Source organism: Heliangelus exortis, chromosome 1, assembly GCF_036169615.1.
Source record: "Heliangelus exortis chromosome 1, bHelExo1.hap1, whole genome shotgun sequence".
Classification (NCBI taxonomy): Eukaryota; Metazoa; Chordata; class Aves; order Apodiformes; family Trochilidae; genus Heliangelus; species Heliangelus exortis.
Genome location: NC_092422.1, coordinates 23,978,812 through 23,994,473, shown reverse-complemented (window position 1 = coordinate 23,994,473; position 15,662 = coordinate 23,978,812). Strand labels below are relative to the sequence as shown.

Below are 15,662 nucleotides of genomic sequence, written 5' to 3'. Positions count from 1 at the left end.
GTGCTTGCTATGCCCTTTTTAACCTATCTGCCCTCTCTCCTCTCCCCATCAAAACTAACTGGAAATTACTTGAATTTTACTGCTAAGTACAGCTCCATGGACTGCAGTCTGGTCTTGGGGGAATATCATTTAGGAGCAGTGCCCATGGCAATTACCAAGGAGGAAAAAGGGAATGGTCTGAGCTCAAAGATTCAGAAAATGGAAAAAAACATGCTAACACTACAGAGGACAAAGCAGCAGCACCCTGCTACTTTGCCAGGCAAAGCTTCTTTGATGATGTGTAAAAAACCCAACAATCCATCAAGAAAAAAACAAACAAAACCCTCAAACAAACAAACAAAAAGCTCCCACCCCCAATTTTAATAATAGATTTCTGCATTAAAAGACAAAACTGGTCCATACAGCCTTTGGCTTGAGTTATTTTGAGGGAAAGGTCAGCATTTCTATAAAAACATTGTAGTATCAAACTTTATATAAACTTCAATTTAGAAGAAGCATTGGTACAAAGCAGAGAGAGAGGAGGAAGGTTTCTCTATAAAAGTCTTTGAAAAGTTTACTTAAGCAATGCCTTGGAGGGATTATTTTAAATCTAAAAATGTGCTCAGAGGAAAGGAAGATACTCTGCTACAGAAGAAAAGAGGCTCACTGAGGGCATTGTTTACTTGCAGAGATAAAGCTTAACAAGTTTAATGGACCATTTGAATTCTCATATGAAATAAAAAGAGAAACAAAATGTTCCAAAGTAAACCTGCATGGTTTTGGCTTTCCTTTTAAGATGTGGAGTGTAAGCATAGCTGAGGAACTTGCCCAGTACGTCTGCAAAGCCTGTCCAACAGTATCCAGCAGATTCCCACACCCTTAAAAAGATGGTGAAACAGAAAATAATACAGCCTGTGTTCATGATTACATTAAGAGACAGATTTTCAATGGACTTCACAGAGTAGGTTCAAAGAAAACCTGAATTATATGCAGGGCTTCAAAGTTAAGTTCCAAAAAGTGAATCTGCCACCAGTGCTCTCTCTACATTAAATGGACAAAGAAGGATGAGAAATTAGAAATCAAAGGGTGAGATTTGCAGCAATCAGATGCTGACTGGGGGGAGCCTAAGGCAGTCAGGCAGTAGTGGAGGTATCAGAATGATGAGCAGGCACAGTGGAAAGCATCATCAGCTCCACTTCACCTGATCCAAACCAAGCAAGGAAGCTACTTCTGGTGGAAGCTTCTCTTTCACTTTATTGGCCACTTCATGATGAAATGCAGCATTACAAGAAAATTCTGTGCTGCCATTTCAGGTCCCTCAAGCATCTTTGGAAGGGTTCAGCCTTTTGATGGTCTCTTGTTAATAGAGTTTTTTGCAGTGCAGAAATAAATACGTCACTGGTGTCATTGTGTATTTTCCACAGGCATCCAGAATTCATCGGTGTTTGAGAAACAGAAAATGCTGTGCTGGAATGGTTAAATAAAACAGTTCTTATTTTGTTTTGTTTTCTTTAATACCACTTTTTGTTACAAAATGTACATGTGTGCAAGAAGACTGAGAGTAATCATAATCAAACGAAAAGAAAAGGTCTCTTTAACAGGGAACTCTTAAGAGGTTTTGTGTGACCTTTTTACCCTCTCCCTGGCAAATCAACAGCTCTGACCTGTGTGTCTCTGGGAGTGATGCTCTCACCCAGTCAGCTTTCTCTTTGTTGTTGCCTATGAAGCTTTAATGGGTCATTCTCCCTGTTCTGCTTTTTAACTGACCTTAAACACAATTGATACTAAAAAGCCTAAGGTTATAATTTTGACAGTTTTCACAATATCAAAAGTATTGTGTCTCTGAGCTGATTATTCAGGCTGGTGACTCTGAGGAAGGTTAAGTTAAGGCTTTTTCAGTGTGTGCAGAAATTCTGGTAGATTTGCATTCCAAAATGACACAATAGTCCAGTAAGACTTCTTTTTGGGCACATCTTGTCCTGTGATTTTAAACCAAAATTGTGGTGAAAGCATTAAAGACACCAGTATCAGAGTTTCTTGCTAAAGTTACTTTGATGCATCTGGCTCTTAGCTGGATAGTGGCATCACAAACTGAGAAATGCAGATGGCTTTGGAGAAAAGCTGCTTGAATTTTTTGGTAGAAAGGCAGGAAATCAAAATCAGTCTATAGTACATGTGCCATGTCTAGGATTGCAGCTTCCCTGGAATAAGGACACTATTTGCTGTGGTAAAAAATGGAAAGATGCTTCCAAATGGTGCTGCTTTTTATTCAAATTCCAAAGGGCTTTAGTAACTCCTTTTTATGAGTCTTGGTTTTGTATTTGAATTTTCAGTTAGAAGGCAGGATTTCAGGTGTGGAAAGCAGTGTTTTCAGCATGGAGGAATTCAGGTGTTGCTTTCTATGGCTGCCTACCACCATCACTACCATCAGTGTTCCCAGTACAGCAGCTTTTGGTGGGAAGCAGATCTTCAGGCAGGCTGGAGATTTACACAGTTTGAGACAACTTCAAGTTAACACCTGACAAACCACCAAAAGCTGCAGTACCTGCAATTTTTTTTTCCCAGGTGATCTTAACCTAACTGAAAGAGGATTTTATTGCTTTCGTAACATGAGGATTTTCTTTCTTTTTGCTGTATTGTCCCTTTAACAGGCACCTTCTCCAGGATGGTGGGTGGGAATTGCAGGCAAGCTGTGTAGCTCAGCATCCCAGTCATCTCAGCTGAGGTCTTGGGAACCCAATTTTGAAGGGAGAAGTTGCTCAGCTAAGAATAGATGATTACTTTTAAATTTGCTTTCTGAAGACCAATAAGTCATCAAATTATCTTCTCTGACTGGGAGGAAGGCTCAGTAAACCTGAATGGTAGCTGGGTCAGAATGTGTATTAGTGACCACAGAGGAGGGAGCTCTGCAGGGCTGCAGGGCTGGGTGGAAAGTTCCCAGCAATAGTCGTTCCCTCTTTACTGCAGGATAAGGCACTTCATGAGGGGAAAATTGAATACTCTTTATTTTGGCCTTTATTTTGGCCTCCTGATGGCATCCTGCAGGTTGTGATCTAGCCTAGATGTCAGTAATGCAAATGTGAGACTGCTTGTTGTGCCAGCAAAGCTCCACAATGTGAGGCTTTGCTTCTTTAAGGCTTCGTTTTACTGAGATGATTCTGAGTAGGGAATGATGTTATAATTAGGACACTCAACTGGGCTGTAGGAGATGATGAGAATGTGGTGACTCAATTTCTCACTTGCCTGTGGGATAACAACTGTTTCCTGTGGGTGTTGTAAGCACTACAATTCTGTCATGTTCTAGATGTGTCTCCAACTCAACATGACAGGCATCACCAGTGAAAACCTGCAAATGAGTCCATGCCTTCTAACTCAGAAGCAAGAAAATTGAATGAATGGTGGAAATTGTTCAGAGTTTGATTTTTTTGTAAACTGAAACCTCCATTATTTGAGTTTATTGGCAGCCACCCATCAAGCTGTTATACCCAGGTTTCTCCAATGACTTGTGTCCTGCATTTGGTTTGGGCCATGGGCAGCAGAACCCTGATCTGGATTCTTTTTGGCATTTCTATCAGTCTAGATCAAGTCAGTGAGAGAAATAGTGGGAAGTTAATCAGTGTTTTTCATTCTCCCTTCCTGAAGGCTGAAAGACTTCTCTGGAGGCAGAAGGACCCTCCAAAAAAGGAAAAATTACCAATCCACCTCTGAAAGCAAAAGGACAGCCACAAGTGGGAATCCTTCTTCTCGTCTTAAGCATGCCAGGGGCATAGTTTGAAATAAATGGCTTCAAAATCTGTCCATGTTCTGCTTCAGTAATTAATGGGGAAAGGACCTTTTATTTTCCTCTTTTATTCATATGAGAACTGGAAAAAAAATCTGCTATTTTGTCCCACCTGAGCTTGATACAGAACACCTGTTGTGATTGAATCACTGTAAAGAGCTCTGGGTTAGAGAGACACAGCTCCATGAAACTGCTGACTGTACTCAGAATATTTTCATTACTGTCTCCCCTCCTCTGCTTTTCTCCATAACTTTCTAAGGAAGAAGATGAGATATTTGGTTCAGATTTCAGTTGTCATCCAAGTAGATGTGGTGACAGGAGCCTTTCCTTGTTGTCCAGTGTGAGACAAGCACAAAAAAACCCCAAATTAGGGAGAATATTTGTATCTTAAAGTTGATTGGGAGCAAATGGAAAGTGGTAATAATATTTCTATGTGTTTCTTCACTTGAAGAACTTCTAAAGTAGGAGTTTATGCTTTAGAGCTTAGCAGTATCTGATTTCAGTTTAAATTCTGCAGGCTTCTCAATCTCAGCAGAGAGATCCACCCACAAGAAACAGCTTGCAGACTCAGACCTTTAGCAGGAAGAGTTAGCTGACTTATGTCAATCAGCTTGCCTGGATATGCTTTCCCTACTCTCTTCTTAAAATAGCAGTAGCTAGTTGAAAATTTATTTTCATGGAGCTGGGGAAGTGATAGGAATAATAAAATGAATTAATAAGCCCAGCTGTGCATCATTTCTGTGTATCAACAATTCACGTGTGGCTGCAGAGTTCACAGTAAATACCATTCAGATGATTTTGACATTTAAAGGTCAAGTAGCACCAACATTCATTGAGAGAGTGTGATCAAAAAAAAAATAAAAATCTTTAAAAGTGAGCCTCAGAAACCTGAAAAAGAGAATTCAGGAGAATGTTAGTGTGGTATGATAGCTTGCCATTTTGCTGGCAAATTATTTTGAAAATCAGTAAGGAAAGTTCTACTTGCCATGAAATATAGTTCTAAAAGTGATATATATAGAGATAAGGCTTTTGCAGAAAAATGGCTACAGCATCTCTCTGCTAGAGATCAAATAGCTGAGGCACTTTGAAAAGCAGAGGAAGCAATAAAAAGATTGTATGACACAGCTCTGCTTTTGCTGCCTTCTGCCTCCTTTGAAATGCTGGCAAGTGAACTAACCCTGCCTATTGACCACACTTCCCTCCATCTCTTAGCTTCTCTTTTTTCCTTTGAAAATTTTTTTGTCAGACAGATAAATGGGTAGTTTTAGGAGAATGTGGTTATTAAGCAAGGAGAACCAACTGAGTTTTAGTGGGACTGTTATTTAGCTTAAAACTCATGGAGCTGTGCTAGCAGAGGGGACTGGATGTGCAGGCAGTGATGGCATTTGTACAACATAAGGGAAATGAAACATTTTTTTCTAAGCTCTTGTTGTTATAGCAGCTTTATAATACCCACAGTCAGAGCAAAAACCTTCAGGAAGAAATGTAAACATTTCTCTAAATTTATTCTGTTGCATAAGACCCGAAAGGTGAAACCAACTTTTCTCTCATTCCAGAACAAAAATAGACTAAAAGTACAAAGAGGAGATTAAACTTTTCTTGAAGTCCATTTGGGATGGACACAGAAGCATTCTTTCTCAGCTTCACAACTTCCCCATGGTATTATGCCTCGAAGTCTCTCTTTCAGATCTCCTTTTCCACACCACCCAACTCACCTGAGAATCTGCCCTTAACACACGTTGTTAAAATGAATCTTTCAGCAGGAATTTCAGAAGGCAGACGTAGAGCTAAATGGGAGGAAAAGCTCTGTGGCTGTGATGATAACATGGACTCTTTCTCCCCCAGGTTTTGGAAGGACAAAAGGAAGGGTCTGTCTTGCTTCAAGGCATTTTCAAATTTCCACTAATGATTTAGCAAGAAATGTATTCCCAGGAACAAAAGCCCATGGCTGCCACTGCAGAGTTCCTCACAGAGCTGCCATGGGCATCAGCAGCACTGGTTTCAAACTTCACCACATGTTGGCAGGGAAAAGAGACAATGAACCTTAAATAACTTCAACTATAAAAGACTTCTAGAAAAAAAAATCACAGTGGAAGATCTCTGATTGATAGATTAGGACTTGTCACTGCATTGCAGAGCATAGAAAATGAAGGATAAAGTATTCTCAAACTCACAATTGATATGGCTGATATTTTTCCCAGCTTTCTAAATGCTGGTTTTACAACCCCATATTTGATGCAGAATAATGAGAAGAGTAAAGAGCAAACACTACAGATGAGTGTTTCAGTATTAGTGTCTGCTTTGTAAAACACATAGAAGAGGAAGCAATGTATTTAACCTGCTTTAACTGGAAAAAACTTGGATCATACTGATTATGGGGAAAGCAGTAAAACACATGGAAGCAAAGTAAAAGGGAAGCAATGAGAAAGTTTTCCATAGGGTAATTATTTAGCTTTTTTTGAAAACAGTAGACTCTGTTTTCTGATGCACCCCCTCATTTTTAGGACTTATGTCTGTGTGACATAAAGAAAACTAAAGAAAATATTACCAATTTAATATAAACATTGTAATTTACGATTTCTATGAACATTAGGTTTCAAGGAACATAATAATATTGTCTATGAGCTCCTCCACTGGGGTACCTGTGTGAAAAGGGACTGCATTCCTTGGGAAGAGTTTCTGCTGCTTTCCTCCTGTTAGAAGAAATTACAAAGGTGAGGGTTGTTAATGCATTAAGCAACTACTGCAACACAGCTTGCTTTCAAAGGGAATATACATTATTCTGATTATATTAACTAGAGGAAAAATTAAGCTATTATGAACAGCTGTTTGATCTCCTGCAGCAAATAAAATGGGAGAAATTCTTTTATATTAATTTTTCAAGCACTGTCTGGCTATACAAAGTATATTCAAGATGGGATTTCTCTGGCACTGTGAACTCCTCCTAGGATGCTTTACAATATTGCACACCCTGCCTAAAAATACTTTCCTGTGTTTAATTGATTTTTTTCCTTCGTATTATTTACATGACAAAAACACTTGACAGCAATGAAAGGACTCATAAGCAGCATCTAATGCCTGCCCACCCATCATCACCAGCCCATGCCATGGCACAGAGGTATTCCAGACAGATGTGTGTCCTCTGGGACCTCTTTCTCGGTCATTTTTCTTCACTGCTGAGTGTCAAAGCACCAGGTGTCTGTAACATGCAGAAGAGGGGCTTGGCAAGTGTATAACCTCTCCCTTGCCAGGAATAATTTCTCTTAATCTTACAGTAGCCATTGGTCATAGAATCATAGAATCATAGAATTGGCTGGGTTGGAAGGAACCTCAGAGATCATCAAGTCCAACCCTTTATCCACTCCCGCTGCAGTTACCAGCCCATGGCACTGAGTGCCACATCCAGTCTCTTTTTAAATATCTCCAGGGATGGAGAATCCACCACTTCCCTGGGCAGCCCATTCCAATGCTTGATCACCCTCTCTGTAAAGAAATTCTTTCTAATGTCCAACCTAAACCTCCCCTGGCACAACTTGAGACCGTGCCCTCTTGTCTTGCTGAGAGTTGCCTGGGAAAAGAGACCAAAACAGGGAGTTGTAGAGAGTGATGAGGTCTCCCCTGAGCCTCCTCTTCTCCAGGCTGAACAGCCCCAGCTCCCTCAGCCTCTCCTCATAGGATCTGTGCTCGAGTCCTTTCACCAGCCTGGTTGCCCTCCTTTGGACCTGCTCCAGGATCTCGATATCCTTCCTGAACTGAGGGGCCCAGAACTGGACACAGGACTCGAGGTCCTTTTGAGTGTTGTTTGTGTGGCTACACATCTCAGTTTGAAGGCACCAAATATGTGGGGATCTATCATAGATGGTCCTGAGACCAAGTCCCTTTCAGCCTTCTGTGAGTGACCTGGAGGTACTGGCATGAGAACCTCTGACACTTGGATACTGATGTGTGCTTTGCTCTCCAGAAAGCAGGGCCAGACTTCAGTCTCAGGATTATCTATCACCTTCTCTAAAAAATCAAACACATGCTAGAATACGACTCTCAGAAATTTAGTAGAAATGACCACACAAAAGCCAAAAAAAGGAGATATTTTCACTCATCACAGCTGCCAAAGGAGCTGTGCTGGAAAGAGAGGCAGTGCAAGTCACTAGCAATACTGCAGTCAAATGTTGATTGCAACATTGCTTCATGAGACTCAAACCAGATTTGATTTAAGTGACCTTTTGTTTTCCAGGCAGAAACAACCAGGAATAATCAAATTTAAAGATGCTTTGAGCACTGGTGTGCACTGTCAGTTATCCTGTGGATCTTTTTGGAGCCCTTGGCAGGGCTGATTTATAAAAAAACCCTTTTTCTTCACACAGGTGCCTGTCTTTATGTCCCCATCAGCTCAGCCAGCAGCAGAGCTCTGCAGGAATATAGGAAGAGGAGTAAAGCAGTTGTAGTTAAAAAGCCCACAGCTTTCTCTTTCCTCTGGTGCTGAGTGAATGCAGGTTGCACTGATCCATTTCCAGAATCCCATTTCCCTGAATTCCTTTCTTAACTTCAGCCCATGCCCCTGCCTTTCACAGGCAGCTTTTAAAGCCTGCAGAAGAACAAAGCAGAATCTTCTTGGGTGAGCTTCACAGAGCCAGGTTCCCAAGAGTGACAGCATCTGTGAAACCTGGCACAACTCTGCTGTGGTTCCAACTCCATGTCTGCAACCTGACACAGTTGTCAGGGACATGCCAAAACCTGACTGGTCAGAATTTGAGCTTTTTCTTGAGACTGTAAGCAGATGCACCAGATCCAGAATTAGGGCTGGAGAGGGAATCAACAAATCAGAATATTCATTCAGAATATGAAGGAAAAGCTACTTCACACTGCTCGTCACACGTCTTGCTGGTCTGAAGCTACCAGTCCCCAGCTTTTGCTAGATTTTTGCAGCCATGTGAGCAAAGGAGAAAGACTCTTTGAGACATGCATCTGGAAAGGATGAAGGAAACAAAAAAAATTAAGAAAACCCCTCTTTGTGCATGTACAAGAAGAGTGGAGGGGTTCTGGATCAACTTTATGAATATGCTGTCAAATTTCCAGCTGCCAGGCCATTGCAATTCGTAGATAGGTAAGGCAGGTAACTGTTTTATTATGCCATAGACTTTTATTGTCTAAATCCCATTACATGAAATCATGTTTCAAATATTTCTTTGGTGAGCTCCAGAAGTCTTAGGAAGAGTTAGAAAATCTGGGTCTGTTTGTCAAGTTTTTCTGATGTTCGGGATATTATCCAGTTTATCAGCCTAAAAGAGACATGGTCCCTCCTTAAGTTGGGAGAAAAGTCTTCAGATTCTCTCTCAAAACAAGGAAGAGAGGGAGTTGCTCCTGGAAACTGATTCAGTTTTGAGACAAGTGCAGTTTTCACTGTGATTTCCCTTTTACTTTTGTCTGTAGAGAAAATTCAGTTGAGTGCCTAAAGTTGATGGACATAAATCTGTGTAAGGATGTGTGGAATGAAAGGGTTTGTAGAAGTTAAAATATGTGGGGGAAGTAAAGACTGAGTAGCTACCCAGCATAAAAGGACATCTGTTCTGTAGGTAGATCTGGTTAATGGTTATTTGGCACAAAAAACAAGGGTGGGAGACAAGAGAAGTAATAAACTACACCCAAACACACAAACCCTAAAGAACAGGAGATAACAGAGACAATCCTGAAAAATCCAGTCACTGATCTGAGCCACTGAAGGAGTGATCCAAGGCCTTGAGGAGATCCAACCAGGACTTTGTAACTGATAAGGAGTGAGAAACAAGTTTACTATGGGTCTCAGGTTTACCATGGGTCTCATGGGAAAAAAGCAAACATTTTAGGATACTGAGGGGGCTTTCTTGTAAAACTTTTAATTGCATGCTTAAAGGCAACTGAAAAAGGGTGAAACTTCTAATGGGATGTTTCAGGGAGGGGACAAAAATGAAGAAAGGTGAGACCAAGATAGATGTGGAAGGAACAGCTATGTGAAAATGGAGAAGAAAGGCGGACAATAGGGCCCAGCTCTGTATAAGTAAGTTATATATAAGTTATAAGTAAGTTATATATAAGTTATATATAAGGTTGTATCCTTGCCTGGACAAATCCTGCAACTGATCAATGCAGTCTGTCCTGTATTCCTATTAAACACTGTTTATAACTATTTTCCTGGCTGAGGGTGTTCTCTGTTGTGTTTGTGAGTGTGAGACACGAGGGAACTACAAGCCCAAACAGAGTGAGAGGTCTGGGAACCAGCTCCTGGAATGACCATAGGTCTGGGGACAAGGCACTGGGAGCCTGGGGGGCTGAGAGGTGGGACCATAGGTCCAGATCTGGGCTTGCTTGAGTCTGGGAGTGAGCTCTGCTGGCAAACTTTGAGCCTGAGCTTATTTAGCTGTTGAGTGAGGACAGGTTCAGAATGTTTGTCTTGTTCCTGTGTATGTGAGAGCTGTTTGCACTGGGCTGTGTCTGCAGTGTGTGTGCAGTAGGGCTGTGGCAGACTGGCTGAATGGGACAAGCATTGGGACTCCTCACTCCTGTAGTTCACCAGATTCAACTTCCACCTGGAAACCACATCCCAGATGGCAGATGAGCCACAGGAACAGACTCATGCAATGCTGGGGTTCCCAGGAGAAGGTGGGATGATGTTCAGACTCTCTCCAGCAGAGCTGATGCAGTGGAAGGGGATGCAGAGAGAGGACTACAGCCATGCTTTCTCGTGTGCTGCAGAGTTTCATAGAATCAGAGAATCTTTCAGGTTGGAACAGATGCTTGGGATCATCGAGTCCAACCACCATCCCTACTCTACAAAGTTCTCCCCTAAACCACATCCCCCAACACCACATCTAAACAACCCTTAAACACATCCAGGGATGGTGACTCAGCCCCTCCCTGGGCAGCCAATTCCAGTTTCTGACCACTCTTCCTGTGGACATTTTTTTCCTAATGTCCAGTCGGAACCAACCCTGTTGGATCTTGAAGCCATTCCCTCTGTTCTGTTGCTACCTACCTGTGAGAAGAGACCAGCACCAACCTCTCCACAATTTCAGGGAGCTATAGACAGCCACGAGGTCTCCCCTCAGCCTCCTTTTCCTCAAACAAAGCAGTCCCAGCTCCTTCAGTCATTCTTCATAGGATTTATTCTCCAGGCCCTTCACCAGTTTAATTTTCTCTGACTTACTAAGTCAGTAAACTTTGCAGTAAAATTGAAACAATAAACAAAAGGTAACAAAACCATTCTCTGTCCTGAGGCTTCATCTTAAGCACAAAAATGTAAGCATTAGTAAGAGGTTACAAGATCACTTAATTCTGCTTCTTCTGGTGCTGCCAGCAGTTCTTGTAATTTGAAAATGCCTCCCCAGTGCCTCTCAAGGACTTTCCTTTTGCCTTTGCTCTCCTCAGGGAATACCTTTTCTCACTGACCTTTAAAGGGTTTTATATCTTCCCCCAGTCAACGTTTTGAAACACTATGGAGCACTGAAATATTTGTGTGTGTGTATAATGACAGTTTATCAAGATAAACATTATGTTTCTAATTTTTGCAAAGTTAGCAATTTGCTAAATAAAATTCTTACACATTATCATATAAAAGTGTCACACTAAAAGTCTGGCTATCTAGGCAGGGTAAAACATTACATTTTAAAATTTTTTATGCATGGCATTACCAACCTAAATATAAACCGAAAATTATATATTGAATTTTTATTAAAGCAATGGGAACTGTGAGCCTAAGTTAATCTTAGGTGTAAATTGCTATAATTGCTATTCAGGTAACCTTTTTTTTCTTTTTTGTTTTTGTTTTTGTTTTTTTTTTTTCCATGTGAGATTTATCTAAGTTAAGGAGCTCAGGATTTGTCTCTCTACATCTTTTAATGTACTGAGTGAGAATTAAGAGTGTGGGCTTCCATCACCTTGATTACCTCTTGCAATCAGCAGGAGTAACTGCACCACAATTAATAATAGTAATAATGACACCATTTTTCTTTTTTTTTCTTATTTTTTTATTTTCAGGCAGAGCACTGCCAGTTTGTGAAGTAAAAATGGTAAAATTTACACCTATAGGAAGATTAAAGGCTGTTAAGGCTGTCATAATTTCTGGTCCATGAAGAACTTGTAAGCAATATTACACTATTGGTAATACCTGCATAGCTGGGATAAAAATACCAGAACATCTTGTTTCCCTGAAATGGTTTTAGTTACCTATGCCCACATGCAGTAAGTAAAGCTAAATATCACAGAGGAGGACAGATATCAGGCTCATATTAACAATCATAGAATCATAGAATTGGCTGGGTTGGAAGGGACCTCAGAGATCATCAAGTCCAACCCTTTATCCACTCCCGCTGCAGTTCCCAGCCCATGGCACTGAGTGCCACATCCAGTCTCTTTTTAAATATCTCCAGGGACGGAGAATCCACCACTTCCCAGGGCAGCCCATTCCAATGTCTGATCACCCTCTCAGTAAAGAAATTCTTTCTAATGTCCAACCTAAACCTCCCCCGGCACAACTTGAGACCGTGCCCTCTTGTCTTGCTGAGAGTTGCCTGGGAAAAGAGACCAACCCCCACCTGGCTCCAACCTCCTTTCAGGGAGTTGTAGAGAGTGATGAGGTCTCCCCTGAGCCTCCTCTTCTCCAGGCTGAACACCCCCAGCTCCCTCAGCCTCTCCGCATAGGATCTGTCTGCTTCCAGTATGAAAATGCCTGATCTAAGAAGCTTGAAGTTCAAGAAACAGAGATTTGTTCAGCCCTACATTTCCTTCTGAAATAAAAGAATTTTACACAGCTGCCTTGTCAAAGTAAAATGCTGGGTTTGAAACTAAACTAAAGAAATGTATCTGAGTTCCTGACCTTCCATTAGCTGCAAATACCTATCATGTGGGGAGCACCAGGGCTGACTGCTTATTAAACTCCCCAGTTTCATTCAGATATTACTCAGTGGTAAGGTTTGCAATGTTTCCAAGAACCATCTGAACAACAATCTGTTTTCATGGTTTGGGGCTTTTTTGTTTGTGTCTTTTGTTAGTGTTTTGTTAATTATGTTTTTTTGTTTTGATCTATGAAAAATTCAGTTCATTTAGTGTTTAATGTACTTTAAATTAGAGATTTTAAAAAAACCTCAGGAACCTCGTAATAAAAACAAATACAAACTCCAACTTCTGGAACAGAAAAAAAAAAACCCAACCCAGACACAAATGTCTGGGAAAGAACAGCTAAAAAGCAGCTTTGCAGAGGAGAATGAAGGGCTGGTGAACAACAAGTTGACCAAGAGCAGACATTGCACCCCTGTGTCAAACAAAGCCAGCAGCCTCCTGGGCTACATCAGCGTGCATGTCCAGGGAAGAAATTCTTCCCATTGATTTGGCAGCTGTGAGACCATTTCTGGAGTCCTGTTTCCCATTTTGCTCTTCTCAGCACAAGAAAGACATGGATATCCCAGCCTTGGAGAGAAGAGGAATACTGCAGGGTGGAATCCATCTCACCTTCCCTATCCTGCAAGTCAGTGAGGTGGCATCTCACCACCCTCACGGGAGATAATTTCTTCCTAATGTCTCCCTTCCCAACTTTGAAACCATTTCCATTTTACCTCTCACTACACACCCATGTAAAAAGCCCAACCCCAGATTTCTTGTAAGTCCCCTTCAGACATTGGAAGGTTGCCACAAGGTCACCTTGGAGCCTCCTTTTCTCCAGGCTGAACAACCCCAACTTCTTTATCCTGTCCTCATGGGGGAGGTGCTCCAGCCTCTGAGCACTGATCAGACTGCTCTGAATCAGGACAGGATGATAAGATCACAAAGATCACTACGTGACTGCAGTGCAGCTGGACTCTCTAAACTTTTTTTCTCCCTTGTCCTTTCCCTGCTGAAGACTTTCACACACCAGTTATATGTGTGAAGACTCTGACATTTCCACAAGTTAATCTGAATATGCATAAAGAGACTCAAAGGATTTTCTTCCCTATACAAATGTTGAAGTGACACAGTCACATCCAAGCATTTTATTCTAGGAAACGGAAAAAAAGCACCTGAAACAGTAGTTTATTTCTCATACTCTGAAATGTTATAATAATATTTTTCGTTTAAAAATATTCGAGAGAAATTCTTGCTGTTGTAGGGTGAAGTCAGTCGTTAATTATCACATTTTCTCCTTTATTCATCTATTCTTTCTACATAATTAAAAATTCCTTCCATCCAACAAGAAGTCTGCATTCCAGCCAAGCTGGAGTCTCCTAGGGGGAAAGGGTTTTTTTGTTACTGATGGTTTTTAGTCATCCCCTGCTGATATCCTGTCATCCAGGCAGAACAGAATAAATTTGCAAGAGGTTTCCAGCAGCAGAAGTCTCTGAAGCTTTGCTGTAAAGTAGTGCATACAACACACTGGAAGACAATTGAGCTCACAGCACTGGAATATAAAATAATATTAACAAACCACTAATCAATTTGACACAGTCCAATATTGATTTGAAAAGCTTCATGTAGTTCTTGTGCACTATCCTGGAGGTAACAAAGAGTCTAACACAATTAGCTTATAAAAGTGTATAAAGTGAAGCAAATAATCAGATAAAAGTTTTAAATGACTGATAAATGTCTGGTCAGGTTTCATCTGACTGTGGTGAAAACCTTGTCTGTTTTGTCTGAGAATACCATGAAATGTCTAAGAACAATCAGGTACCTAAAAAGTCATAGTATCCAAATGAAGAATTTTAGAAAAAAATACATTTTCTAATAAGTCTTACTCACTAGATTGCCTGTGCACTCTCAGTGCTGATGTGAGGGACTTGCATTTTCACACACAAGTGTATATGGAACCTTCTGGAAGTCACTGAAATGGAATCAGAAAAAGTCTACAGATATGTACAGCGTTGTCACTACTGAATCCTGGGGAAATCATCATGAAAGTTGGGAGAGCAGAGAAGAAACTCTAGATTTGGGTTGGAATGCAGGATGGGAGGCTAATCTGAACATTACCTGCCTTTCAAAATCAGCATCAGTTTAATGAAATTCATGAACACAGTTGGATGACCACGTTTTGGGGTTTTTTTGTTATATTTTTAAGTATATAAATAAGGCAGTGTAGCAACTCCAGTGAGAAAAGTAATGTGGGAGTATCATATATTCAGCATGCCTACTCATCTATCGTGTTCCAGGGAATGTGGATCCAATCCCATTGAGTAAATCTACTCCTTGTAACATATTCATGTGGGGTTTTTTGGTTTGTTTGTTTTTGGTTTTTTTTCTGCAATATTGGAGACTGCAGTCAGAAATACCAAGATTTATTTGATGTCTCCTACATGAAGTTCCTGTAAGGAAAGAGCATTAGCAGGGTGTTCTCAAAGTGCTGCTTCTGAATGGGCTGCCAGTCAGAGATGCAGAAAGGACAGAGTCACTGTTCCCTTATGTATTAATGTGAGCTTTTTAATAAAATGAAAAGTTTTTTGTCCAGTTTACTCTATGTTATCTTTCTGTCTTCTTCCTGCTTAGCAAAGCTTTTTCATACTTCTCATCCTTTTAAAAAAGATTTGTGTGAAGAATATGCTATACACAGTCACTGTTATGCTGAAAGTCTTACTAAAAAATTAAGATTTTTGTGGCTTATTGCCAACTGACTCAAACAACCTCTTACACTGAATATGACTCTAATAGCCCCTGAAACAGACCCTGAAGAATAACTTAGTAACGCTGTAACCTTGCTGCTTTTTTTCTTCCTTTCCTTTCCTTTCCTTTCTCTTCCTTTCCTTTCCTTTCCTTTCCTTTCCTTTCCTTTCCTTTCCTTTCCTTTCCTTTCCTTTCCTTTCCTTTCCTTTCCTTTCCTTTCCTTTCCTTTCCTTTCCTTTCCTTTCCTTTCCTTTCCTTTCCTTTCCTTTCCTTTCCTTTCCTTTCCTTCCTTTCCTTTCCTTTCCTTCCA

General features: G+C 40.8%; 1 protein-coding gene and 1 long non-coding RNA gene across 3 annotated transcripts in view; both read left to right on the top strand.

Moving 5' to 3' along the window:
- Positions 1-15,662, top strand: part of CCDC169 (coiled-coil domain containing 169) — a 60,312-nt gene that overhangs the window by 36,045 nt on the left and 8,605 nt on the right. The window contains exon 8 of one of the 2 annotated variants that reach the window (XM_071737703.1): positions 11,768-11,832. The exons of the other annotated variant lie outside the window; for it this stretch is intronic. Coding sequence (XP_071593804.1) covers positions 11,768-11,789 — 22 coding nt within the window. The 3' untranslated portion in view covers positions 11,790-11,832. Of the gene's footprint in view, positions 1-11,767; positions 11,833-15,662 lie in introns of those variants that run through there. 2 annotated transcript variants of the gene reach the window in all.
- LOC139793226 (uncharacterized) lies at positions 3,537-9,922 on the top strand. Its single transcript, XR_011724550.1, has 2 exons — positions 3,537-7,044; positions 7,546-9,922. It is a non-coding gene; the product is annotated as an uncharacterized lncRNA (long non-coding RNA).